This window comes from Bubalus kerabau, chromosome 9 (genome assembly GCF_029407905.1).
Source record: "Bubalus kerabau isolate K-KA32 ecotype Philippines breed swamp buffalo chromosome 9, PCC_UOA_SB_1v2, whole genome shotgun sequence".
Taxonomy (NCBI): Eukaryota; Metazoa; Chordata; class Mammalia; order Artiodactyla; family Bovidae; genus Bubalus; species Bubalus kerabau.
This window is the reverse complement of record NC_073632.1, coordinates 52,791,443-52,818,137: the sequence shown is the minus strand read 5'-3', so window position 1 is coordinate 52,818,137 and position 26,695 is coordinate 52,791,443. Positions and strand designations below refer to the sequence as shown.

Genomic DNA, 26,695 nt, shown 5'->3' with positions numbered 1-26,695 from the left:
CATGCCCAGAAAGCCATATGGACTGTTTCATACTATTCCACTCAATAGTTTGAGAAAAGTATATGGCAAAACAAGTGGACAACTTCTGAAATGGAAATAGGAATTCTAGAGTTAGATTTTAACTGGTGGGCAATAGAGAAAAAAAGCTAGAAAAAGTGATTATTTTTATTGTTACCTTTAGGTTGTCAAATAATTTCAACTTGAAAAGTTACTTTCCTGATCAAAGTTGTCATTTGTCCTTTTCTAGCAACATCCATCAGAATCCCAGGGTGGGGATAACTTACGAAGAGAGGATACGCTGGAGGTGCCCCGAAGAAACTGGTGTAAGCCTTCTTCGTCTTCGCTGGAGCTGACTATACTGTTCCTCATTTCTAGCATGGACAACTGAGTGCAAAGGCTGAGCTGGTGGTCCAACTTTTTGATCTTCTGTAAAGCAAAGTTTTAAGATTTCTGAATGCTACGGGACTTAGATCATAGCTTTCCTGTAAGTAGCATTTACTTTTCCTTGAAACAAAGAACTGTTGGTACATAGTCCCAAATAAATAGTAGCTATAATTTTTTATTATAAGCTATTACTGCAGATACATTATAAAAATTTAATATACTCACTGGACTATTTATTAATCTGAAAAATGCTAAGCACCAACCTAATTTGATAACAGCCTAGACAAGATAACTTGAAGAGTGCACACACCCATACTCATAGTCCCTGGGGAACAATACTTATGGAAACAATGTTTTACAAGTTCTCTTCTGGACTCATTTAAATTTCTTTCTCATCAAACATGGGGAAATGAAGATCAAATTGTTGAAGATCCATACAGCTCTGAAATGCCTCACTGAATGGCCACGGGCTTCCATCCTATACCTCTCTTGTCACTTATGGGTTTTCTGGAAAGGGACCTGATCAGTAGGATGTGCAAGACTGGAAGACATGGGGTTAAAATGCCAGCCTCCTGCTTGCTGGGGTTGATCAGCATTTATCAGTCTGCCCTGCCTCCCCTGGCCTACACACATCGCCCTTAGTCCTCCGTCTCAATTACCATCTTCTTTAGATTCCTTGAAAGACATTATGAAGAGGACAGCACATCCTCACTACACATGAGGTGTCTGACATGTGCAGACACCTCACTAGGTCATGGGAAATATAATAATTACATGGTATTTTCTCACTCTTGAGAAATGATCCCCTGAAGGGTCTCTCAATTATAAGCATCCCCACTTCATTTAACAAAGAACTAATTCATGATTAGTTAATGAAGATTCAGGAACCTATACACTGCATAAAGGAGGGATACCTCACTCTACATATTTAACAAAGTAAAAGGACTCAGAAAAATACGTACTTTATCGTTTAAGGTGGGATCATTCAATGAGTAGAGCTTGTTTGTAATGTCTTTTCCTATTAGATACCTAAATATTTCATATAGAAAAGGCTCTGATTCCAGAAAGTAAGTTAATCTTTCTCTTGACCAGCATAAAAATCTGCAATTATCATCTGCAATAATGGTGACCTGCCAAAGAAACAGAAAGAAAAATGTATATGAATTATGATGTCAGTAACGTGGGACAAGGGAAGAGTGGAATAATTTAGTGGATATTATTATAGCAATGTTTTATCATATAAGTTAAAATAGGATTCATAAACATAAGCTTCTATAAATATAACATTATGTTTAAAATCAAGTAGTCTGTACACTGGGCTTCCCAGTGTACAGTAAAGAACCCGCTTGCAGTGCAGGAGACATAAGAGATGGAGGTTCAATCCCCAGGTCAGGAAGATCCCCTGGAGGGGGGCATGGCAACCCATTCCAGTATTCTTGCCTGGAGAATCCTCATGGACAGAGGAGTCTGGTGGGCTATGGTCCATAGGGTTGTAGGAAGTCGGACATGACTGAAGCAACTGAGTATGCAATCAGCAGACTAAGTGAAAATAAAGTCTTCAGGTTTTGTTGTTCTGTTTTGTGAGGTCTGGTGATAGAAGATTGGCCTCCATGTCAATAGCACTGCTAGAGTGTACTAGACTGATGTCCCAACTGGGTGTTCAAGATGGCTAAATATTTCTTTATACCTGGATTATTATACTAGAGAATGAAAAAATGAACTCATGTGAATTGATTTTAGCACCCAGATTGTCATTGATGAACAAGGCTAGTAGGGGTCCTTTTTGGTTCCTTCTGTCATAGGTATTTCTCGTGTGTGGACTACCAAGGGTAGCACAATGGGGACACACAGAGAAGCCCCAGCCAGCTCAGAACTGGGAAACATACTATTTCCTTTAGTGTCATTACATAAGAAAGTGGGAGAGCATTGTAATTGCACTGTGCAGAGCTCAAGTATTCCGTAAAGAAATCCTCTCTCCAGAACGAGGAGCGCATCCTCACATGCCATTCCTCCCATGCAGGTCCTTCCATCAGCTTCACATGGCATGCCTATCACTGAACTCCAGCTCATCCGTGGTCCATTCTCTCTCCTGAGCACCCTGAGGGCAGGGACTGCATCTTCATACTGAGTGCCTGGCTTTCAACACAGAGTGGTGCTCAGTGCAGATTTACTGATGAAGGAATTAACAGATGAACACAAATACTTAAGGCAAAAAGTGTTTTTATATCTTTAACATTAAACCCAATGCCAAGTGGGAGATTAATAAAAGTTTTCAAAATTGACATGAAGTCATATCTGGGCTCAGAGCAAATGTTTCCAAAGGAGCTCTTTACCCTTTGTTAGTCAGAACTAAATGTATTTCAGATGACAAGATATGTTTTCTCTCTACTAGGAGAGAAAACAAAAAACCTAGCTTCTCTCCTTGTGTCAGTGGCTGAAATCTGATCCTTAGTAAATCAGAGGGTTTGACTACAAAAGATGGGTCAGTGTTCCCAGGAAAATAAAACTGTACTTATTTATCATGTTAATGTTAAAATATTATATTAAATAATATTAAATAATAAATCCACCAAACCAAATACATTGGCATTTAAGAAACGCATCAGCAGCTCTATGGTTCCATAAAACGCTAAATTCCATTTATTCTTTCAACATACATTTTTAGGCTAGTAATTTATGCCAGACCCAGTTCAAGGCACCGAGGTTATCACGGTGAACAAGAAAACAAGATCCTAGCCCTGTGATGCTTACATTAGTGGAGGAAGCTGATAATAAAGAAATGTGACAACCTCAGGTGGCAGTAAGTGTTTTGACAAATTACAGGACAGCGGAAAATGGAAGAGAATGACTAGGAAATTCCAGGTACACATAATGCCCTTCCTTTAAGAATATATTGTATTTTGAAACATTTAAGGTGCTTTTATATCTATCATGTAAGCAGATCCTTAAAACTGCCTTTGAGATAAGACAGATAACATTCTTCCTCATTTTCCAGATGCCAAATAAGCACCAAAAAATTTCCATATGGACACATGTTAATGAACAGTGGAGTGAGTGCTTCTGACTTGCAGCCCAGACATGTTTTCCCACCAGGTGGGAAATCCAATATGTTCTAGATTCATCAAGACAATCACCGAGAAAGCCATTTGGTGAAGTGAGCGTAAGGCTGACTCACCATCGAGAATCCTCTGTGTAAAGAATAACTGAACATACTGTTATAAAGCCTACATTCTAGTGGAGCAAGCTGGTAGTAAGTACGGATACGTGACCAAGAACAAAAAGATTTATAGGAAGAAAAGTATAAGATCAAGAGACATAGAAGCCTGTCCTTAGGAGTTCCCAGAAACAGTAGGAGATGTGTATGTAAACAAAAGCCGACTGAATAATATTCTCGAGGAGGGAGTATTTTTAGAGAAGGTGAGCACCGGGCACTCAGGATGACCCAGTCCTGCACCCAAGCATTGAAGAAAGGGTTAGGAGAGTTGAAGTCCCTTCATTCTGCAAAGACGTCATCCATGCCTTTGGAAGATACAATTCATGCACAGTGGGGGAAGAAGTAAAGGATGAGTTGGAAATCATCCAGGAAAAGAAGAAGCCATTGCACAGGTGATGTATTGCACATGCATTTAACTTTTTTTCAACCATTTTAATAACCTCAAGTTTTCCACGAGGCAAAAATACTTTTAACATATTATAGTTTGCTTAGAACCATTGCTTAGAACTATTTTTAAAAATTGAAGTTTAGTTGATTTAGTGTTTCAAGTATATAGCAAAGGGATTTGTTTATACATATATATTTCTCCTTTTTCATTATAGGTTATTGTAAGATTGAATACCATTCCTTGTGACATCAAATTGGGAAAGGAGTACATCAAGGCTGTATATTTTTACCCTGCTTATTTAACTTATATGCAGAGTACATCAAGCAAAATGCTGGACTGGATGAAGCACAACCTGGAATCAAGATTGCCGGGAGAAATATCAATAACCTCAGATATGCAGATGACACCACCCTTATGGCAGAAAGTGAAGAAGAACTAAAGAACCTCGTCATGAAAGTGAAAGAGGAGAGTGAAAAAGTTGACTTAAAACTTATCATTCAGAAAACTAAGATCATGGCATCTGGTCCCATCACTCCATGGCAAAGAGATGGGGAAACAGTGGAAACAGTGACAGACTTTATTTTGGGGGCCTCCAAAATCACTGCAGATGGTGACTGCAGCCATGAAATTAAAAGACGCTTGATCCTTGAAAGAAAAGTTATGACCAACCTAGATAGCATATTGAAAAGCAGAGACATTACTTTGCCAACAAAGGTCTGTCTAGTCAAGGCTATGGTTTTTCCAGTGGTCATGTATGGATATGAGAGTTGGACTATAAAAAAAGCTGAGCACTGAAGAATTGATACTTTTGAACTGTGGTGTTGGAGAAGACTCTTGAGAGTCCCTTGGACTGCAAGGAGATCCAACCAGTCCATTCTAAAGGAGATCAGTCCTGAATATTCACTGGAAGGACTGATGCTGAAGCTGAAAGTCCAATGCTTTGGCCAGCTAATAGGAAGAACTGACTCATTTGAAAAGACCCTGATGCTGGAGAAGATTGAAGGCAGGAGGAGAAGGGGACAACAGAGGATGAGATGGTTGGGTGGCATCACCGACTCAGTGGGCATGAGTTTGAGTAAACTCCGGGAGTTGATGATGGACAGGGAGGCCTGGTGTGCTGCAGTCCATGGGGTTGCAAAGAGTCAGATGTGACTGATCAACTGAACTGAACTTTTGCTATATAGCAAAGTGATTCAGTTATACATATATACATTCTTTTTAAATATTCCTTTCCATTATTGTTTATCATACGAATTGAATATAGTTCCCTGTGCAATAGAGTAGGGCCTTGTTGTTTAAACATTCTATACTTAATACCTTACATCTGCTAACCTGAAACTCCCACTTTACCCCTCTCTAACCCCCTCCTCCATGGCAACCATACATCTGTTTTCTATGTCTGTGAGTCTGTTTGTTTTGTAGATAGGTTCATTTATGCCATATTTTAGGTTCCACATATAAGTGACATCATATAGTATTTGTGTTTCTGACTTAGTTTACTTAGTTTGATAATCACTAGTTCCATTTCAGTTCAGTTCAGTCACTCAGTTGTGTCCGACTCTTTGCGACCTCATGAACCACAGTACGCCAGGCTTCCCTGTCCATCACCAACTCCCGGAGTCCACCCAAACCCATGTCCATTATGTCGGTGATGCCATCGAGCCATCTCATCCTCTGTTGTCCCCTTCTCCTCCTGCCCTCAATCTTTCCCAGCATCAGGGTCTTTTCAAATGAGTCAGCTCTCCACATCAGGTGGCCAAAGTATTGGAGTTTCAGCTTCAGCATCAGTCCTTCTAATGAACACCCAGGACTGATCTCCTTTAGAATGGACTGGTTGGATCTCCTTGCAGTCCAAGGGACTCTCAAGAGTCTTCTCCAACACCACAGTTCAAAAGCGTCAATTCTTCGGTGCTCAGCTTTCTTTACAGTCCAACTCTCACATCCACACATGACTACTGGATACAGTTATGTAAAGTTTAAAAATAAAATAAAATTAAAAAAAAATTAAAAAAAATTAAAAAAAAATAAAAATAATTTTCTATTTAAAAAAAAAAAAAAAAAGAAAAACCATAGCCTTGACTAGACAGACCTCTGTTGGCAAAGGAATGTCTCTGCTTTTTAATATGCTGTCTAGGTTGGTCATAACTTTCCTTCTAAGGAGTAGGCGTCTTTTAATTTCATGGCTGCAATCACCATCCACAGTGATTTTGGAGCTCAGAAAAATAAAGTCAGCCACTGTTTCCCCATCTATTTCCCGTGAAGTGATGGGACCAGATGCCATGATCTTAGTTTTCTGAATGTTAAGCTTTAAGCCAACTTTTTCACTCTCCTCTTTCACTTTCATCAAGAGGCTTTTGTGTTCCTCTTCACTTTCTGCCATAAGGGTGGTGTCATCTGCATATCTGAGGTTATTGATATTTCTCCCGGCAATCTTGATACCAGCTTGTGCTTCTTCCAGCCCAGCGTTTCTCATGATGTACTCTGCATAGAACTTAAATAAGCAGGGTGACAATGTACAGCCTTGACGAACTCCTTTTCCTATTTGGAACCAGTCTGTTGTTCCCTGTCCAGTTCTAACTGTTGCTTCCTGACCTGCATACAGGTTTCTCAAGAGGCAGGTCAGGTGGCCTGGTATTCCCATCTCTTTCAGAATTTTCCACAGTTTATTGCGATCCACACTAGTTCCATTTACGTTGCTGCAAATGACTGAGTAATATTCCATTATATGTATGGACCACATCTTGATCCATCCATCTGTTGATGGACATTTAGGTTTCTCTATGTCTTAGCTGTTGTAAATGGTGCTGCAATGAACAATGGAGTGCTTGTATCTTTTTGACTTATAGCTCTGTATGGACATATGCCCAGGAGGTGGATTGCTGGATCATATGGTAATTCTATATTTAGTTTTCTGAGGAACCGCCATACCGTTTTCTATGGTGCCTGCACCAACTTACATTCCCACCAACAGTGTAGGAGGGTTCTCTCTTCTCCACACCCTCTCCAGGCCATTCTGACCAGTGTGAGATGGTACCTCATTGTAGTTTTGATTTGCATTTCTCTAATAATTAGTGATGTTGAGCATCTATTCTTGTGCCTATTTGCCATCTGTATTTCTTCTTTGGAGAAATGTCTATTTAGGTCTTCTGCTCATTTTTTCATTGGACTTTTTGTTGTTGTCAAGTTGTATGAGCTATTTGTATATTTTGGAAATTAAGCCCTTGTCAGCTGCATCGTTTGCAAATATTTTCTCCCATTCTGCAGGTTGTCTTTTCATTTTGTTGATGATTTCCTTTGCTGTGCAAAAGCGTGTAAATTAGGCCCCATTTGTTTGTTTTGTTCTAATTTCTATTGCCTTGGGAGACTGACCTAAGAAAACATTGGTATGATTTATGTCAGATAATGTTTTGCCTACGTTCTCTTCTAAGAGTTTTATGGTATTATGTCTTATGTTTAAGTCCCTAAGCCATTTTGAGTTTATCTTTGTGTGGGTGAGAGGGTGTATTCTAACTTCATTGATTTACATGTGACTAAGCAACCATTTTTTATTGACGGTTGAAAACTACTTTAAACCTGTTTAAATTATTATTCATATAATAAGCTATGCATGCATGCTAAGCCACTTCAGTTGTGTCCAACTCTTTGTGATCCTTCAGACCATAGTCCCCCTGGCTCCTCTGTCCATGGGATTCTCCAGGCAAGAATACTGGAGTGGATTGCCATGTCCTCCTCCAGGGGATCTTCCAACCCAGGGATGGAACCTGATTCGTATGTCTCTTGCATTGACAGGAGGGTTCTTAACCACTAGCAATACCTGGGAAGTTGAGTCTTCCAAGTCAAGGTCAAGCATTTAGTTGGAAGCAGGTAGTTAGCATATTGACTGAGGCCATTTCACTCGATAGCTAACGCTTCATTTCTGTCAAATAGGCAGTTTTACTTAATGATTTCCTGTCACAGCAGCCAAGTGAAACCTATCTTTAATGAGGAATTTTTTGAAGCACCTAGGAATTCTTAAAGCTTCCATAAAATACATTTGCTTTTTAGATTATTAGGGTATCTCGGCAGTGCCATGCTTGAGTTCTTGTGAAGAATTTTACAGAAGAAATAAAAGCCTACACAGTAGTGGAAGACAAAAGAATTTCTCTCAAGTAGAGAATAGACAAAGCATTTGTAACCAGGTTTGCTGCAATTACTCAAGGTGCTGGATTAGTCCCAAACCTATCTTACACCCTCACTTAATGAAAACACCTTATCAAGAACCAGGGTGTCGGAAGGAAATGCTGAATGTGCTAGCATGGGAAACGGCAGTCTGACATTATGACTGACTGACTATCCTCAGGGGAGAATTTATTATTTTCTTTGTGTACTACACAACATTTCACACATGAAAATGTCCCAGAAGTGGTCCATTCAGCTAATTTTTATTGAGTTCTCATCTGCACTAAAACACAGCAGAGCCAAGGCTGGCAGATTAAATTGCTTTGCAATTTAACCCAAAGATTTACTTAACACTAAGAGAAGGTTTTATTTAAAAGCAGTTAAAACTCAGTGTTCCTTTATTTCACCAGAGCCTGGACATCTGCCTCCAAGACATTCTTTTTCCCTTAAAGTCAATAAAGGTTTGTTTTTCAAGCTTCACAGCACAGGATGTGCTATCGATTATGGGAAGGCAACAGCGGAAGGTAGAACCCAAAAGAAAAATGAAAATGGCAAAGCTCACTGGAGATGAAATAACTGTACAAAGAAGAAATAAGACACAAAACACTACTTCTGCCTTTTGTGATATTGATACTCAAGATTCTCCCAAGAGTTCTCAGCAGCAGCCTGTGTCTGTAGGTCCTAGCGGAGTACCAAGGGAGCAGCTGGATGTTTAGAGTTGGTGTGTCAGCTCTGTCACTGCCTGTCATCATTATTACCGCACGATCCTGAACGACAGTCATTGTGTGATCTCAAGGGACAGCCGCCAATTCTACTGGCTTCCTTTCCTCCTTTCATCCTACTGCTGAATTCACTAGCACCCCTACCAAAGAATGAATTTAAAGAAGCAAAAATGCAAAGGAAGCAGCGCCTTGTCAGAACACTTATAACTCGCCAGAGTTAGAGAAAAATGAAATTAGCAGGTAAAAGGGTGTGTGGGTGCAGAAGTCTGGCCACTGACAATTTCAAGTGTCCTCTGCCATTGGCATAGAGAGCGAAAAGCTGATCCTGGCAGCACATGATGGTTTTCATCTGGGAACTCGCTTCAGGAAGAGGCAATATACTCCTACACAGATGTGCAACAGCTATTTTTACTCTTGAGTATCCGCCAATAGGAACATTTGGTGACAATCAAAACAGAATCTCTCCCGAGGGCTTACTCTGATGGGAGTCTTCTCCAACTGTATGGGACTTAGGCTCAATGATGCCAGAGCAGTTTTTATCCATTGATCAATCAGCCACACCAGACTCTATGCAGAGAAAAGCTAATTAGTGCTTGGGGAGGCTGAACCAATATCTTTCACCCAGTTAGGGTACCTTGAGTTTGGTCATGTTTTTAGAAACATGAGAAGCAAATCAATCATGAGGACTATTTCTCAAATGCCAAATCCCAATCCCTGAGAAGTGTGATGAGAGGTAGAAATTCCTTTGTATGTTAATTTAATTACACATATAATTTGAAGTCCGGTGTTAAAGACAGTACATGCTATGTCCCAGGGGCTACAAGCTGCTGGAAACACAGGAGGTTCAGTCCCCTTCCTTTCCCCAAATGCTGGTCTCTTCAGGATCCTATGAAACAGTTATTGTGTAAAATCACTTGCTACTATAATCAGAAATAGATGCAACAGATAAATGTTGGACTTTGGAAGAAGAAATTGGAAGCAGGTCAGAGGAAAAGAGGGAGAGAGGAAAGAAGTGGCCCTGGACCAGTTTATAGATGGTAGTGATTAAAGATACTGTAAGAATACATCTCAGTGCAGAGCTGACCCCAGAAAAACCCAAGGGAGTGTGTAAGTTAGAGGAGGCAGGATGTAAGTTCTGCTTTTTCCTCCTGTATCTTTAGCTCAGCAAGCCTGGGGACAGCATTGCAGCCAGGTAGTAAATTTTTATGAGACCCTCTAGTAAATGCACATAACTTTAACATGTTGTGTGGTTACTCAGGCAGGGTAGGAGCGCAGCAGGCCTGAAACCATTGTAAATCCACTTAACTAGTGTCTGTGAATGTCCCTTTGTATCTCCATGTGGCATCCCCAAGAGTGTGGGATCTCAAAATGAGACTCAACAATAAGACTTTGTCACCAAGAAACACTGATTTTTCCTCTGTCAGGTGGTAGCATCCCCTTCTATTCCATTTCCCACCTAAATGTTTACATTTACCCTCCTGTCAGTAATGCCTAACGTGGCTCCCGTTCATAAGAAACCCTATTCTCAGGATACTTCCTTACTGCTGTTTAGCTAGAGGCTCAGACTAAGGAAACTCTCATCCATTTTCTTGGTTACTTTCCTGACAATACTGAGGGGAATAAAATAGGACAGCTGGACATTTACAGGAAGAATCAGAACAAAGTATCACATAATGGAGCATTTTCATTTTTTTTTAAGATATTAAAAGAGTCAGGCTGAGTACTTCAAATTATTCTAACTGTAAAGAACTTCATTCTTTGCCCTTAAATATATTCATTACATTTAAAAGAGTATAGTGGTTAAATTTTTTTTTTCATGAGGATTAACAAAGTAGGTTCTCTAGGGCAAAATCAATTTCCTGCTTTTCCGCAGTAAAAGTAACCAATTACATGTTTTAAGCACACTGATTATCCATGACTGACCTTTTCCTTTTTTTTTTTAATAACAAAAGCATTAGATGTTCTCTATGGGAAAAATATAAAAATTCAACTAAACAAAAAGGAAGATAACAAAGCAATCAAACGTTCAGAAATATGTGTTAACATAATAGCTAAATCAGGATATATCTTTCTAGATCTCTTCTTGTGTACCTATACACACCACTTTCAGTTTAACAAGGAACTTCCCTGATGGTCCAGTAGTTAGGAATCTGCCTGCCAGTGCAGGGGACACAGGTTTGATCCCTGGTTCAGGAAGATCCCACATGCTACAAAACAACTAAGCCCTTACCACAAGAGAAGCCACCTCAATGAGAAGCCTACACACCACACTGAAGGGTAACTCCCATTCTCTGCAGCTAGACAAAAGCCCACATGCAGCAATGAAGACCCAGGACTGCCAAAAATAATTTTTTAAAAATTTTTGCAAAAAATGGGATCATACTTTATATACCATATGGTAATCTGTTTTTTCAATAAATCATGGCCACTTTTCCATCCATATCCTTTGGATTTTGAATAAAACATTACCTAGTTTCAATCTTCTTTAAAATCATGCCAAAACATACCTGGAATTTTTCACCTTTGTGCATCTGGGTTGATCTAAATTCAGGAGAATCTATAAAGGCACAGGGGTAAATGTTATGCAGAAAATGTCCTCGATAGGAAACCTTCATTCTGATAACAGAAATTAGTGTTAATAAATGCATAATAATTCACACATAACATGACAAGCCTTAAAATCTCCATAATCTTATGGGTTTTTTTATTTTGTAAAAACTTAAAGACCCCACAGGAGACTGACTTAATTAAAAAGCACTTCCCGGGGCACACATATTAGTTTCAAAATGAGTTTCACTAACCACAAGGGGAAAAAAGTGTCCATATTGAAGCAGACATGTCTAATTTCATCAGTGTCTAGCTGCTGCTGCTGCTGCTGCTAAGTCACTTCAGTCGTGTCTGACTCTATGCAACCCCATAGACGGCAGCCCACCAGGCTCCCCTGTCCCTGGGATTCTCCAGGCAAGAACACTGGAGTGGGTTGTCATTTCCTTCTCCAATGCATGAAAGTGAAAAATGAAAGTGAAGTCACTCAGTCGTGTCCAACTCTTCGTGACCCCATAGACCGCAAGCCCACCAGGCTCCTCCGTCCATGGGATTTTCCAGGCAAGAGTACTGGAGTGGGGTGCCATTGCCTTCTCCGAGTGTCTAGCTGGAATGACCACATAATTCATTATTCAAACTGGTATACTTCTGAGAGAGAACAGACAATGCTGTCTCCCTAGGAGACTGATATTCCTAGAAGTTGCATTTTTGTGATATTCAAAAAAATAAGCAAGTCACCTCTAAAACACGCATAAGCTTCTTAAATTTTAATACCCAATTTAAACCTATTCCAGTTCTGCCTCATTAAACTTACTAAAAAGGTGAAAATTATTCACAAGTAAAAATCCTGATAGCAACATGATTCACTGAGATAAATCCTGCGTAACTTTACCACGTTACTCTCTAACATTCTATAATGCAGTCGTCCAGTTGAAAATTTACCTCCATGACCGCTTACTCCATTAGTTGACAACATTCCCTTTCTTTCATTTCCTACCTGGAGGCCAGAAGATTCCAGGCAAACAAGGCATTTTGATTTCCATAGAGCACTTACTTTCCTTTCAGGAGAATACTTAGACGGTCGTCAACTGAGGTTAGCTCCTCTACAGCATAGCTTTCGCCCTTTTTCAACGTTTGGATCATGCAAAACTGTCCAGTTAATCTTCTGAACAAATCTGGAGACACACGGAGGGGTTCAAACAATCGCCGGTAGATGCTTTTGAGTTCCTTTTCGATCTTTACCTGAAAGGAAGCAGTGACCGAACGCCACATCTAATGCAGCAACCCCGAAACATCAGCTGCTGTGGTCTAAGTAGAGTTTTCAGAATAAATGGATCTGCAATACATGCCATCACCCTTCTATATTTTGGTCAGTGGAATCTGACACCAAGAGTAAGTGGTGATGTAAGTTTAGATGCTAAAAGGGCACTTTTGCAATTAAGCTGAACTCTGACGGCATATGGTGAAGATCTGCACCGCTGATTACATCTCTTTCTACGCACTGTCAAGCAACCGTGGAGGTTCTGATTGTTGTCACAGGATTCACCTTGCCCATCTTAGCATTTTCTATAAATAACATATTAATAAAAGCTTTTCATTTTAGAACATTTCTATTTCACAGAAGGAAGTTACACTAACTCTGAAATATTACAGCAAGGAAATAAGTACATAAATTAGGAATCAACTTGGAAATACATTTACGAAGATTGATGCATTGAATGTTTTACTTATGTGCAATTATTATCTAGTGAGTTAATACAGGAAATCAAATATCCTTAGCTGTAATTACTACTTCTCATGTATTTATTCCAAAGCACAGTGAAGAATGTAAAATTCAAATGGCTCAGTCGCCTCTGTTGTCAGACTATCCAAGGCCCAAGTCAAGCCTATCCGTGTGCCCAGCATTAGTCTGGGAAATCTGTACTGCATGCAAATGAACTTTGATGTTCAAGTGATCATCCATCTCAATGAAATCTGTGGCAGCTATGCCATGAAGCTACAGACCCAGGAGATCAGGGCTGCTCAGATGTCACTTGCAGCCTTTCTGACACTCTCACTTTCCTGCTGTTTCATTTTAATGAAGAATTAGCATTTATATTTTTCAAAAAGATAGGCTTATAGCCTGAGAAGAAACAAAAGCACAGATACTGAGTGATTTACTTCCTTGGCGGCACTATCACATCAATGACTACTGAATCTTACGTTCAGAACGTGGGATTCTAGTAAATTCTGTTATTGAGAAGCTGAAATCCTTATTATTACTATCATCTACCTTCTCCACTCTAGAGCTTTCGTAATGAGTGTTTAATTCATAGATGTCTCACTTTCAGCATGCACACTAGCCAGTGTGGCGTGATAAACATATGAACTGAAAAACTGACTTAAATTCATAATCAGCTCATCCTGCCAGCTTTAGCTCAAGCCCCAGTTCTTCCATGAAGCCCTCTAAATTCCTCTCTTTGAAAGCATTCACTTATCAAAGGTTTCCTTGAGCACCAGTTACGTGCCAGCCATGGTTGGCCAGAACAGGAAACACAACAGTAAGTGTGGTAGATGATCCTATTGTTTGCAGCTCCTGGCTGCTTCCACCCCTGAAAGAGGATCATATATCCTCTTACCCCATCCTACTCCACATCATTAGGCTTGGTCATGTCAGTTGCTCTGGCAAGCGGAATTGATATATGCTCCTTCTGAGCAGAAGTTTTTAGAAACAATAAGTGTTTCTTTTGTTCTATTTTTCTCTCTGCCGTGACAATGCATGTCCAAATAGAACCTGCTGCTTCAGCAGAGGCCCTGAAATGAAGAAGACACGTGGAATAGAATTACAGCTGTACACAGCTGCCACAGTCCATATATTAGGTGAGTGAAGAAAAAAGGTGTTGCTGTTATATGGCACTGAGACTTTCAGACTGTTACACAGCATAACGTAGTGAAAACTGACTAATACAGTAAGCAAAACAGTGGGTTACAATGTTTGAGGAGGTCACAATCTAGTGGAATGTCTATGACACATATCAAACTGTATCAGGGAAATTGTCACTTCCTAAGAATTATCGTTTCTAACACTTTTCTATGTGCATGTCTGGCCTTGAACATAAGATTAGAGCAAGCATGTTGTCTTTTGCTCTACTGAATATTTGCATGTGCTTTGACAGTCACCAGTCAACAAACAGCTATGCAGTGATTGCTAGAGGCCATGCTATTTTCCTTTTTTGTTAGCATCAGTTTGTTCTTGGTATAACCAAGGAAACACAGCAAGATAAATTGGAGTGGAAAAGAAAAAGTTAGATATTACTGTTTTCATTACAACTCACTGAAAATGGTGATTTCCTTAAATGAGTATTTTGGACATAGGAAAAAAAAAAGCTATTACACTTAAAAACTAGCATAAAACATAACATGAGCTATTTGTAAATCATTAGTGTGTTCTAAAAGTTGTCTATGAGCACTTAATTTTATAACTAGGCAAAGATATTATCAAATGACATTTGAACATCAATAGGAAGAAGAAATAATGAACTTATGACTAAGAAGAAAGAATACTGTCATGTTCTTTCATGTCTAAATTGCCCTAATGATTAAAAATGTTTTAAAAACTTGCTTTGGAACAAATTTCATGCTATTCAAATATTTCATTTTCAGGCATATATACACAAAAAGTCTCATCTTCAGAAAAATGATATTAAAGGGCCTAAAGATATTAGATGCTCATTCTCAAATATGAAAAAAGTACTTGATTAGCTTTAAAATCTCTTACTTATCAATTAATTGTTAGTAATTACCGGTCTTTTCTTGTACAAAAGATATGAAAGATGCAGAATGTTGATCCCCAGGAACACTGAGTTCCAGATCATGATATCCAAGGCACATCGGTAGAGAGTGGCCCAGACGACATAAAGGGCACATCCTGTGAACCACGAAGTGGGCATGTTAGATGTCTTGTAGCTTAATAAGCTTGTCTTCTAGCTTCAGCATGTAGCTTAATACATTTGTCATCCTCTGTATATGAAATAAACCAAACACACCTTGGAAATACCTGTCAAATATCACTTTGTCACATTTTGGTTTTTGTTTGATTACCAAACCAAACCACATGTTGTTGCAGAAAATTTGTAAAGTATAAAAATCATCGTTAAAAGGAGAACAGGACCTCATAATTCTGCTACTTAAAAGATAGCCACTGTTGATAGTTAATACGGGCTCATAGTTTTTCTGTATTTTTAACTGATGGGAAACCTAATGAATCTACAATTTAAAACTTACTTTTTTATTTATTGCAGTGATTTTCTCATTTCATTAAAGCACTTCATATCACTTCATGGGAAATAGATGGGGAAACAGTGGAAACTGTGTCAGACTTTATTTTTTGGGGCTCCAAAATCACTGCAGATGGTGATTGCAGTCATGAAATTAAAAGACACTTACTCCTTGGAAGGAAAGTTATGACCAAGCTGCTGCTAAGTCGCTTCAGTCGTGTCCGACTCTTTGCGACCCTGTGGACTGTAGCCCACCAGGCTCCTCCGTTCATTGGATTTTCCAGGCAAGAATACTTGAGTGGGTTGCCATAGCAAGTACTGAAGTCATGTAAAATCTTATTACTTAAAGGAGACAGGGTAACATGATGGAAGGACTGACTGGGAAACTGGAGGACCTGAATTATAGTCCTGGTTTGGCTAGTGTTCTCTGGTCTTAACCTTGGATGATTGATTTGATTTCTCCAAGGCCTCACTTGCTCTGTTTCTACAGTGATGGACTAGGTGATCTCCCTTGGTCTGTTCCACCTCCAAAGTTCTGTCTTAAAAGTCATAATTAGCTTTTGCTTTTTTATACAGTGTGGTTTTATTTCTTCCCTCAATACTCTGTTCCTCCTGCTATAATCCCTACCTGACCCAGAGGTAACAGCCACAGAACCCTACCTTCCAGCCATCCTTCCAGCATTTTCTTTGACCCTTCCTTGTCATTATCATATATTTCAGGCACAGTGAGCTACTTTTCATCCTCCCTCAATGTGCTGGATCTCCGCCTCCTGTCCTTTTACCTGGATACCACACATACTCACACTCAAAGTAATCCTTTGAGTGTGAGATGAGGAACCCTTCATCTTCCCAAAGCCAGCTCCACTGCCGTCTCTGCAGTGTATCCTGGTCTGCTTTCCCGCTGAGCCCATCACCCTGTTCGTTTCTCCCTGGCACTGCAACGCCCACCTGCATCACAGCATCTGATGTGTCCTATGTGACTGCCCACCTGTTTCTCTCTGGCCCCCCAAAGAGTGTCTTTCTCAAGGATGCAGACTTCATTGTTCACTTTCTGTCTGACATTTTACACATGCTCAAAAATGCATCTGAATAAATGAATCACCAGGGACATAATCACATAGAGAGTAACTTGTCCAGAATCACTGGCTAAAATGGTAAATTCGTCTGTTTTAGTATTTTGATATGGATTAATTTAACTTGCTTCATCAGGGTTCACAGAGTATCTCCCTAAAATTTTATTTGAACTATTGTGTCTGGGCAACTATTTTTGTTCCCAGGGTTGCTTTACTGCTCCCAGCAAGTAAACGACTATTCAAATAATGATAGTTAAAACTATAGAGTATTTACTATATGCCAGGCACTATTGTAAGTCAAATATCACATATACACACACACTCATAAACACTCACCTTATTCTCAAACCCCAGGAGGTGGTATTATTTTTACCCTTATTTGGCACCTGGGGAAACTGAGCTATAGAAAGGTTATTGCCCCAGTTCAAAACAGTTGGCAAGTGCTGGAACCAGTATTGTAATAACACAGTCTGGCTCCAAAGTTTGCAGTATTACACACAAATGGATTTCTGATGTCTGGAAAATCTAAACAACATATGAACATGTTGTTAGCTTTATCTAAAGTACAAAAGGGCGAAGGCCTATGTTCTAACTTACTCGATGTACTGCTAATTTGCCAATGAAGGCTCACAGTTTTGGTATGCTATAGACCCTCTCCAATACAAAGCCCATCGGATGCAAGTTATAGAAAAATTTTATATAACATCAGTTAAGTATCTTACCTACAGCTAACAGCCCCCTAAGAAGTATCATATGAAGGTGAAGTGTAGTTGGAATAACCAATCCAACTGCGAAAAAAATATTTGCCACATGAAAAACTAGATGATGTATCTCTCTCCAGTTTTCACAAGTGGTCTCATTGGAAGGCACAGGTAGGATTCTTTCTAACTCAGGTGTAAAACCTATTGCAGTTGCTTCTGCCAGTGGGCTGGACTCCGTATAATTCATCTTGAAAATTCCTGTAAAAATGAAAAAACGAAAGGACAGTCAAAAAATGACAGCTGTATCTTATCACCCACCCCTATGGGTATTATACCAAAATTATTTCTGTGAACTAGATGTTGGTAAATAGACTTGTCTGGTGCTTATGAATTAGACAGACCTAGGTTCAAGTTCCCACTCTGTCACATATTAAATGTATCCATTTTCTTATCTGTTAATGATGATAATACTTCACTGACTTTATGATGAAATACATAAAATACTTAGGATAGTGCATAACTATTCCCTGATGTATATACCTATACATATCTACATTTATCTATTAATATGTTTGTATCTAAACATACTTGGTGGGGTAGAGAGGAAGGAGGGATTTAACTAGCCTATAAACAATCACCAATATTCATAAACCACAGCAATTTAAAAGTTATTTAATATAGTTTTCTATTATGCTGCCATTAGAGACACTGAATCCAAACACAGGAAAAATGACTAGAAAATGGGTTTTCTGAATACTTTGAAAAATTAACAACTTGTTATTTACTATTTGAAGGGTTAGGATGTTTTGTTGTTGATTAGTCACTAAGTCGTGTCTGACTCTTTGTAACCCCATGGACTGCAGCCTGTCAGGCTCCTATGCCCATGTAATTTTCCAGGCAAGAAAATGGGAGTAGCATGATATTTCCTACTCCAGGGGATGTTCCCGACCTAGGGATCAAACCTGCATTTTTTGCATCTCCTGCATTGGCAGGTGAATTTTTTACCACTAATGCCGTTGTTAATCACTATACCATATATACGTATGTACTGCATTATCATATTGTTGTTCAGTCACTAAGTCATGTCTAACTCTTTATGACCCCTTGAACTGTAGCACTCCAGTCTCCTCTGTTCTCCACTGTCTTCTGCTGGGTTTGCTCAAATTCACGTCCATTGAGTTGGTGATGCTGTCTAACCAGTTCATCCTCTTCCACCCCCTTCTCCTTTTGCCTTCAATCTTTCCCAGCATCAGGGTCTTTTCCAGTGAGTCAGCACTTCCCATCAGGTGGCCAAAGTATTGGAGCTTCAGCTTCAGTATCAGTCCTTACAATGAATATTCAGGGTTGATTTCCTTTAAGATTGACTGCTTTGATCTCCTTGCAGACCAAGAGACTCTCAAGAGTCTTCTCCAGCATAATTCAATATCATCAATTCTTTGGTGCTCAGCCTTCTTCATGGACCAACTCTCACATCCATACATGACTACTGGAAAAACCATAGCTTTGACTAGACAGACCTTTGTCTGTAATGTGATGTCTCTGTTTTTTAATACACTAAGTTTGTCATAGCTTTCTTTCCAAGGAGCAAGCGTCTTTTAATTTCATGGCTGCAGTCACCATCTGCAGTGATTTTGGAGCCCAAGAAAATAAGATCTATCACTGCTTCCACTTTTCCCCCCTCTATTTGCCATGAAGTTATGGAACCAGATGCCATGATGTTTGTTCTTTGAATGTTGAATTTTAAGCCTGCATTTTCACTCTTCTCTTTCACCCTCATCATGAGGCTCTTCAGTTCCTCTATATTTTCTGCCATTAGAGCATATCATCTGTAGATGGTGATATTTCTGAGGTTGTTGATATTTCTCCTGGAAATCTTAATTCCAGCTTGTGATTCATCCAGCCTGGCGTTTCATATGATGTACTTTGCATATAAGTTAAATAAGCAGGGTGACAATATACAGCCTTGATGTACTTCTTTCCCAAATTTGAACCATGTCTGGTTCTAACTGTTGCTTCTTCAGCTGCACAGGTTTCTCAGGAGACAGGGAAGGTGGTCTGGTATTCCCATCTTTTGAAGAATTTTCCAGTTTGTTGTCATCCATACAGTCAAAGGCTTTAGCATAGTCAATGAAACAAAAGTAGATGCTTTTCTGGAACTCACTTACTTTCTCCATGATTCCAGTGAATGTTGGTAATTTGATCTCTGGTTCCTCTGCCTCTTTGAAACCCAGTTTGTATATCTAGAAGTTCTTGGTTCACATACTGCTGAAGCCTAGCTTGAAGAATTTTGAGTATAACCTTGTGAACATGTGAAATAAATGCAACTGTACAATAGTTTGAACATTCTTTGCTGTGCTGTGCTTAGTCACTCAGCCATGTCCGACTCTTTGCAACCCCATGGACTGTAGCCCACCAGGCTCCTCTGTGCATGGGGATTCTCCAAGCAAGAATACCAAAATTAGTTACCATGCCCTCCTCCACAGGTTATTCTCAACCCAGGGATCGAACCCAGGTTTCCTGCACTGCAGGTGGATTCTTTACTGTCTGAGCCACAAGGGAAGCCCAAACATTCTTTGGCATTGCCCTTCTTTGGGTTTGGAATGAAAATTGACCTTTACCTGTCCTGTGGCCACTGCTGAGTTTTGAAAAATTGCTGAAATATTGAGTAGAGCACTTGAACAGCACTATCTTTTAGGATCTTAAATAACTCAGCTGAAATTCTGTCACCTCCACTAGCTTTGTTTGTAGTAATGCTTTGTATAGAGTTGATGTCACATTCCAGGATGTCTGGCTTTAGGTGAGTGACCACACTATTGTGGTTATCCAGGTCATTAAGACCTTTTTCTGTAATGTTCTTCTGTGTATTCTTGCCACCTCTTTTGAATCTCTTCAGCTTCTGTTAGGTCCTTACCATTTCAGTCCTTTATTGTGCCCACCATTGCATGAAAGCTGGAATCAAGATTGCCGGGAGAAATATCAATAAATTCAGTTACGCAAATGAAACGACCCTTATGGCAGAAAGTGAAAGGCAGTAAAAAGCCTCTTGATGAAAGTAAAGAGAGAGTGAGAAAGCTGGCTTAAAACTCAACATTCAGAAAACTAAGATCATGGCATCCAGTTCCATCACTCCATGGCAAATAGATGGAGAAACAATGGAAACAGTGATAGACTTCATTTTCTTGGGCTCCAAAATCACTGCAGATGGGACTGCAGCCATGATATCAAAAGACTCTTGCTCCTTGAAAGAAAAGCTATGACCAACCTAGACAGTATATTAAAAAAAAGAGTCATTACTTTACCAACAAAGATCCATCTAGTCAAAGCTATGGTTTTTCCAGTAGTCATGTATGGATGTGAGAGTTGGACCATAAAGAAAACTTAGTGCTGAAGAATTGGTGCTTTTGAACTGTGGTGTTGGAGGAGACTCTTGAGAGTCCCCTGGACTGCAAGGAGATCAAACCAGTCGGTCCTAAAGGAAATTCATTTCAGTATCCAACTTTTTGCAACCCCATGAACCTCAGCACACCAGGCCTCCCTGTCTATCACCAACTCCCAGAGTCCACCCAAACCCATGTCCATTGAGTTGGTGATGCCATCTAACAATCTCATCCTCTGTCATCCCCTTCTCCTCCTGCCCTCAATCTTGCCCAGCATAAGGGTCTTTTCAAATGAGTCAACTCTTCACATGATGTGGCCAAAGTATTGGAGTTTCAGCTTCAGCATCAGTCCTTCCAATGAATATTCAGGACTGATTTCCTTTAGGATGGACTGGTCGGATTTCCTTGCAGTCCAAGGGACTCTCAAGAGTCCTCTCCAACACCACAGTTCAAAAGCATCAATTCTTCAGCGCTCAGCTTTCTTTACAGTCCAACTCTCACATCCACACATGACTACTGGAAAAACCATAGCCTTGACTAGATGGACCTTTGTTGACAAAGTAATGTTTCTGCATGCTGTCTAGGTTGGTCATAACTTTCCTTCCAAGGAATAAGTGTCTTTTAATTTCATGGTTGCAATCACCATCTGCAGTGATTTTGGAACCCCCCAAAATAAAGTCTGACACTATTTCCACTGTTTCCCCATCTATTTTCCATGAAATGATGGGACCGGATGCCATGATCTTCATTTTCTGAATGTTGAGCTTTAAGCCAACTTTTTCACTCTCCTCTTTCACTTTCATGAAGAGGCCCTTTAGTTCTTCTTCACTTTCTGCCATAAGGGTGGTGTCATCTGCATATCTGAGGTTATTGATATTTCTCCTGGCAATCTTAATTCCAGCTTGTGCTTCCTCCAGCCCAGCATTTCTCATGATGTACTCTGCATATAAGTTAAATAAGCAGGGTGGCAATATACAGCCTTGACGTACTCCTTTTCCTATTTGGAACCAGTCTGTTGTTCCATGTCCTGAATATTTATTGGAAGGACTGATGCAGAAGCTGAAGCTCCAATACTTTGGCCACCTGATGCGAAGAACTGACTCACTGGAAACGACCCTAATGCTGGGAAAAATTGAAGGCAGAAGGAGAAGGGGACGAGAGATGATGAGATGGTTGGATGGCATAACTGACTTGATGGACATGAGTTTGAGCAAGCTCCAGGAATTGGTGATGGACAGGGAAGCCTGGAGAGCTGCAGTCCATGGGGTTGCAAAGAGTTGGACATGACTGAGTGACTGAACTGAACTTGCATGAAATGTTCCCTTAATATTTCCAATTTTCTTGAAGAGATCTCTAGTCTTTCTTATTCTGTTTTCCTCTATTTCTCTGCATTGTTCATTTAAGAAGGCTTTTTTTTTTTTTTTTTTATCTTGCTTTGCTATTCTCTGGAACTTTGCATTCAGTTGGGTATATCTTTCCCTTTCTCCTTTGCCTTTTGCTCCTCCTCTTTCCTCAGCTGTTTGAAAAGCCTCCTCAGAATACCACTTTGCCATCTTGCAGAATTTCTCTTCCTTTGGGATGGTTTTGGTCCCTGCCTCCTGTACAGTGTTATGAACCTCCATCTATAGCTCTTCAGGCACTCTGTCTACCAGACCTAATCCTTTGAATCTATTTGTCACTTCCACTGTATAATCATAAGGGATTTGATTTAGGTCATATCTGAATGGCCTAGTGGTTTTGCCTACTTTCTTCAACTTAAGCCTGAATTTTGCAATAGGGAGCCCATGATCTGAGCCACAGTCAGCTCCCAGTCTTGTTTTTGCTGAATATATATAGCATCTCCATCCTTGACTGCAAAGAACATAATCAGTTTGATTTTGGTATTGACTATCTGGTGATGTCCAGGTGTAGAGTCCTCTCTTGGGTTGTTGGAAAAGGGTGTTTGCTCTGACTAGCATGTCCTCTTGACAAAACCCTGTTAACTTTTGCCCTGCTTCATTTTGTACTCCAAGGTCAAACTTGCCTGTTATTCCAGATATCTCGACTTCCTACTTTTGCATTCCAATCCCCTATGATGAAAAGGACATCTTTTTTTTGGTGTTTGTTCTAAGCGTTGTAGATCTTCATAGAACCAGTCAACTTTAGTGGCCCTGCACAGCATGGCTAATAGCTTCATTGAGTTACACAAGCACCTTCGCTGTGATAAGGCTGTGCTCCATGAAGAAGACATTAACATATACACACATAATAACTATATTACTATAGTCATTTATATATACAGAGAGAGTTAACATTTACTCCTTTAACCTTCTAATTTAAACATTTACTTTCTTTCCCATAAAAATTCTAGTTAGAAGGATCTCACAAATTGAAAAGTAATAAACTTCCAGGTTCTTTATATGTAGGAGGGGTCATAAGTATGCATTTGACTATTTAATATTAGAATCAGTAGCAAATACATTTCAAAGAAAATACATTTTACACGTTTACATAAACCTTAACACAAAATGGCACTACTTCACGACTATATGATCAGTCTTCTCTGGTACTTTAAAAATTCTGTTATTAATTATACAAATTGGTCCCTGACAAAAACTATGTAGATTTACAGAATAAGTGAATTGTTCTGTTTCAGGGAAAGAATTCCAAATGGAGACCCAAAATATGTTAAACATTTCATTTAAAAATATGAATTTCCTTCCAATAAGTTCACACAATAAGCCATATGTTTCCATTTCTTTCTTTTTCATCATACTGAAGTAAAGGTTTCAGGTGATAGAATGAATTGGTATCAGGTTGGCCATTTTTCAAGGATGTTATTAATACATTAATGTGAAAGAATTCCACATCTCTTAAGATGATAGAAAAACACGCATGCCTAAATTTACAAACAGTAAATAAACAAGTCAAAGATCTCATCTCATAATTCTAAAACGGTTCATACATATAAGAAATAGTTGACTTAGATACTGATTTGCTGAAAAGAAAGAAATCATAGAAATTCAACTACTTTTTAATTGATGTATACTTGATGTACAATATTATATGTTACAAGTGTATGATACAGTGATTCACAATTTTTAAAGGTTATGCTCCATTTATAGTTATCATAAAATACTGGCTATAGTTCTGTGTTGTTGTACAATATATACTTGTAGCTTATTTTATTGTATAATAGCTTGTACCTCTTAATCTCTACTTTCCAAATGTTTGAATCAATAAAAATATAAGCCTATTCAAGGATTTGAATAGGCTTATTCAAGCCCATTTTAGGATGGTGGAATCATTATTTTAATAACTCAATTTATACAAAGTTTATTTTCAAGAACCAAATCAGAATTAATCTCACAATTTTTTCAAGAGGGAGAATGATATTAAATTTCTCTATCACTCATGATGTCAACATCAGCCTATGCATTAGTATCATATAAGCTAAAATTAACTGCCATTTCTACTGCATTTTAGAATGTGTTTTCATTTCCATTGTCCCATTTGTTCCTCAAATTACCATATGTTCCCTACAAGGCAGACTATGTCATATTCATCTAGGTATATCCAAGCCTAGTCTCTGTAGAGAATGCCAGAGGCAGAGGTAAAAGCCATATGTAAGGTATACAAAAATGACAAACACTTTTAGAAACTACCTTTCAGTCTCCCCAAGCCTAGCAGTAAAAGCAGGAGAGTGCCAAGCCTTCCAGAGGTTGAGAGTCAGGTTCTGTACTATGAGCTCCAGGAAAGCCAACCTAAGTAAGAGAAAGTCACTTCTGCTCTTTGGGTGGGTTTCTTCCTGGGAATTGAGACAACTGGACTAGATGGTCATTGAAACCTTTTCAAGTTTTAACAGCCTGTGGCTCTAATAGAGATTTACACAGTCAGTTAATTAATACGTATTCTCTCTCACATCCACGTCAATTAATCCACTGTAATTCAATTTCAGGCTTTTAAAAGTTCTCCAAGTGGAACTAAAAGTACCAATTTATGGTCAAGAAAAATGACAGGAAAACTATGATCTACTAGCCCAAGAACCAAGGACACAGTAACATGGATTTTTAAAAAGTGAATTAATCCTATAACATATTTTGATGTAGTACACCTTATTAAAATACATAGTCTATATACTATATAGTTATTAACACCTTATTAAAATACATAGTCTATATACTATATAGTTAACATATGATTCATTTTACTTGTATGTTTATATGTCTACTATTTATCTATAGGTCTAGTATTTACCTGTGTATACTTTTCTATATGTCTATTTTGAAATGCCAGTGATCTACTGTCAATAAATATTGATAGGATCTTGCCGGTTTCAATTTCTTTTGACGACTACCTAATGGATTCATGTGGCTTACACTGAATTATCCTTATGCAGAGAATGCACGGGTCTAACGGAGAGCGGTTAGACGGGTAAAATGATAAGCATTCACATTAATTCTGACTAAATCAAGAGCAATTTTCTTTCTTGTATTAGTTTCCTTGGAGTCTAATTTCTTAAATTCCCTGTTCTAGTAAAGTTCTGTTGATCTGTTGGTTTTCAAATAGGTGTGTGCAGGGCTCAGTAGCTAGATGGTGAAACTAACCTTAATCCTTTACCAAACTGCAGAAATGTAAAAGGTAACAACAATGAGCAAAAGTTGTGCTCCTAGACTGGCTCAGTTCATTCCATAACCCTAACTGAACCTTTGTTTATTTTCGGAATGGTAAAAGGCATTATGTTACTAAGTCTTTTCACACTTACTCCTGCTTCAAAAGCCAGCAGTTTCTGGGAGTTGTCTGGCCGACAATCGGTTTCCCAAAGCCTCCGAAACGACGGAGAGAGGGCGCGGGTCGATCACCGGTCCCCTATCCATCTGCACTCCCCAGGCGCCCGGTTCACCTCGCTCCTCAAAGAGGAAAGGCCGTATCAACTGTTCTTGGTCCGAAGCTCTCGGGCCCAAGGGGTGTGCAGTGAGCGCCCTGACTCACCTCGCATTCCCAGCGGCAGTCCAGGGCGGGCGACACGGTGCGCCCGGGTGCGCGCTGCCTACTCGTGGGACCCGGAGGCCCTACAGAGGGTGAGGAAGAGCGGTACTGGGTTCGCGGGTGGGGAGCCCTGGGAGCGTTGCGGGGAGTGGAGAGGCTGAGCTCACCCAGGGCTTACGGGCAGCAGACTGCGGGAACGGACACCCGAAGGGGCCGGGGCACCCGAGGACGCTGGCATTGCCAGACTCGAGTGGCAGCAGTTGACATTTGAAGGTTTGTGACCGTGCTGTCCAGACCCCGGGTGAAGGGCGGCTTCCAAGGACAGGGAACCCCACGAGGGCGCGGCCAGAGAGGAGAGGGCGGGGTTCCCAGTGGTCCGGAGCACGGAGATCCCGCAGCCACCGCCCGGGAGGACAAAGTTGCTCCCAGCGGAGCAGGGATCTAACTTTCACTTCCCAATTTAGCCTAGAGAGCGCGAGCCTGCAAATAACCGGGCGCCCTGGAGGGAGCCCGAGGCAGCTGTTCCTCTCGCTCCTTACCTGGCTCGTCCCTGGCGCGGAGCCCGGGCGGAGCTGGCCAAAGTTTAGGGCAGCAGCGGCGGCTGAGGGGGACACAGACTTGGCCACCCGACGGGCGCGCGACGCGAAAACCTCAGCCGATCCCGGGTTGAGATGCTGCTCCTCCGGTGCCGGGTCCTGGCGCCGGCAGCGGCTTTGACTAAAATAGGCATCGCGGCAGCTGCGGCTGGGGTTGGGGCCGCACCGCGCACGCGCCCGGCGTCCCTGCGCCCCCCGGCGGGCGGAGTCCCTGGCCTCAGCCAGGATTCCCGTCCTGGCTCTTGCAACTCCGCTGCCGCGTCGGCACAAGTGTGGTCCATTTGAAACACCCGCCTTTTCTTTTCTGGTTTCCT

At 40.2% G+C, this 26,695-nt stretch overlaps 2 protein-coding genes and 1 long non-coding RNA gene across 18 annotated transcripts in view; 2 read left to right on the top strand and 1 right to left on the bottom strand.

Moving 5' to 3' along the window:
* The window catches only part of LOC129619879 (uncharacterized), a 30,894-nt gene extending 28,218 nt beyond the window's left edge, over nucleotides 1–2,676 (top strand). For 8 of the 11 annotated variants that reach the window (XR_008698220.1, XR_008698218.1, XR_008698216.1 and 5 more), the window contains 2 exons: nucleotides 248–484; nucleotides 2,405–2,676. Coding sequence is in view for 1 of the 11 variants with exons in the window: in XM_055535333.1 (XP_055391308.1) it covers nucleotides 248–323; nucleotides 2,405–2,442 (114 nt within the window). In the remaining 10 variants the exon portion in view is untranslated. The remainder of the gene's footprint in view (nucleotides 1–247; nucleotides 485–2,404) is intronic. The other 3 variants (XR_008698219.1, XR_008698217.1, XM_055535333.1) reach the window with 1 other exon arrangement.
* The window catches only part of BVES (blood vessel epicardial substance), a 46,148-nt gene extending 19,686 nt beyond the window's left edge, over nucleotides 1–26,462 (bottom strand). The window contains exons 1-7 of one of the 6 annotated variants that reach the window (XR_008698205.1): nucleotides 25,789–25,841; nucleotides 17,462–17,698; nucleotides 15,193–15,317; nucleotides 12,465–12,652; nucleotides 11,374–11,482; nucleotides 1,347–1,514; nucleotides 285–426 (exon numbers count right to left, since the gene is read on the bottom strand). Coding sequence is in view for 5 of the 6 variants with exons in the window: in XM_055535328.1 (XP_055391303.1) it covers nucleotides 285–426; nucleotides 1,347–1,514; nucleotides 11,374–11,482; nucleotides 12,465–12,652; nucleotides 15,193–15,317; nucleotides 17,462–17,698; nucleotides 25,789–25,795 (976 nt within the window). In the remaining variant the exon portion in view is untranslated. Of the gene's footprint in view, nucleotides 1–284; nucleotides 427–1,346; nucleotides 1,515–11,373; nucleotides 11,483–12,464; nucleotides 12,653–15,192; nucleotides 15,318–17,461; nucleotides 17,699–25,561; nucleotides 25,693–25,788; nucleotides 25,843–26,324 lie in introns of those variants that run through there. The other 5 variants (XM_055535326.1, XM_055535328.1, XM_055535330.1 and 2 more) reach the window with 5 other exon arrangements.
* Nucleotides 3,861–24,880, top strand: LOC129619881 (uncharacterized). The gene is made up of 3 exons (XR_008698224.1): nucleotides 3,861–3,990; nucleotides 14,181–14,269; nucleotides 24,755–24,880. It is a non-coding gene; the product is annotated as an uncharacterized LOC129619881 (long non-coding RNA).
* Nucleotides 26,463–26,695: the final 233 nt, after the last annotated feature.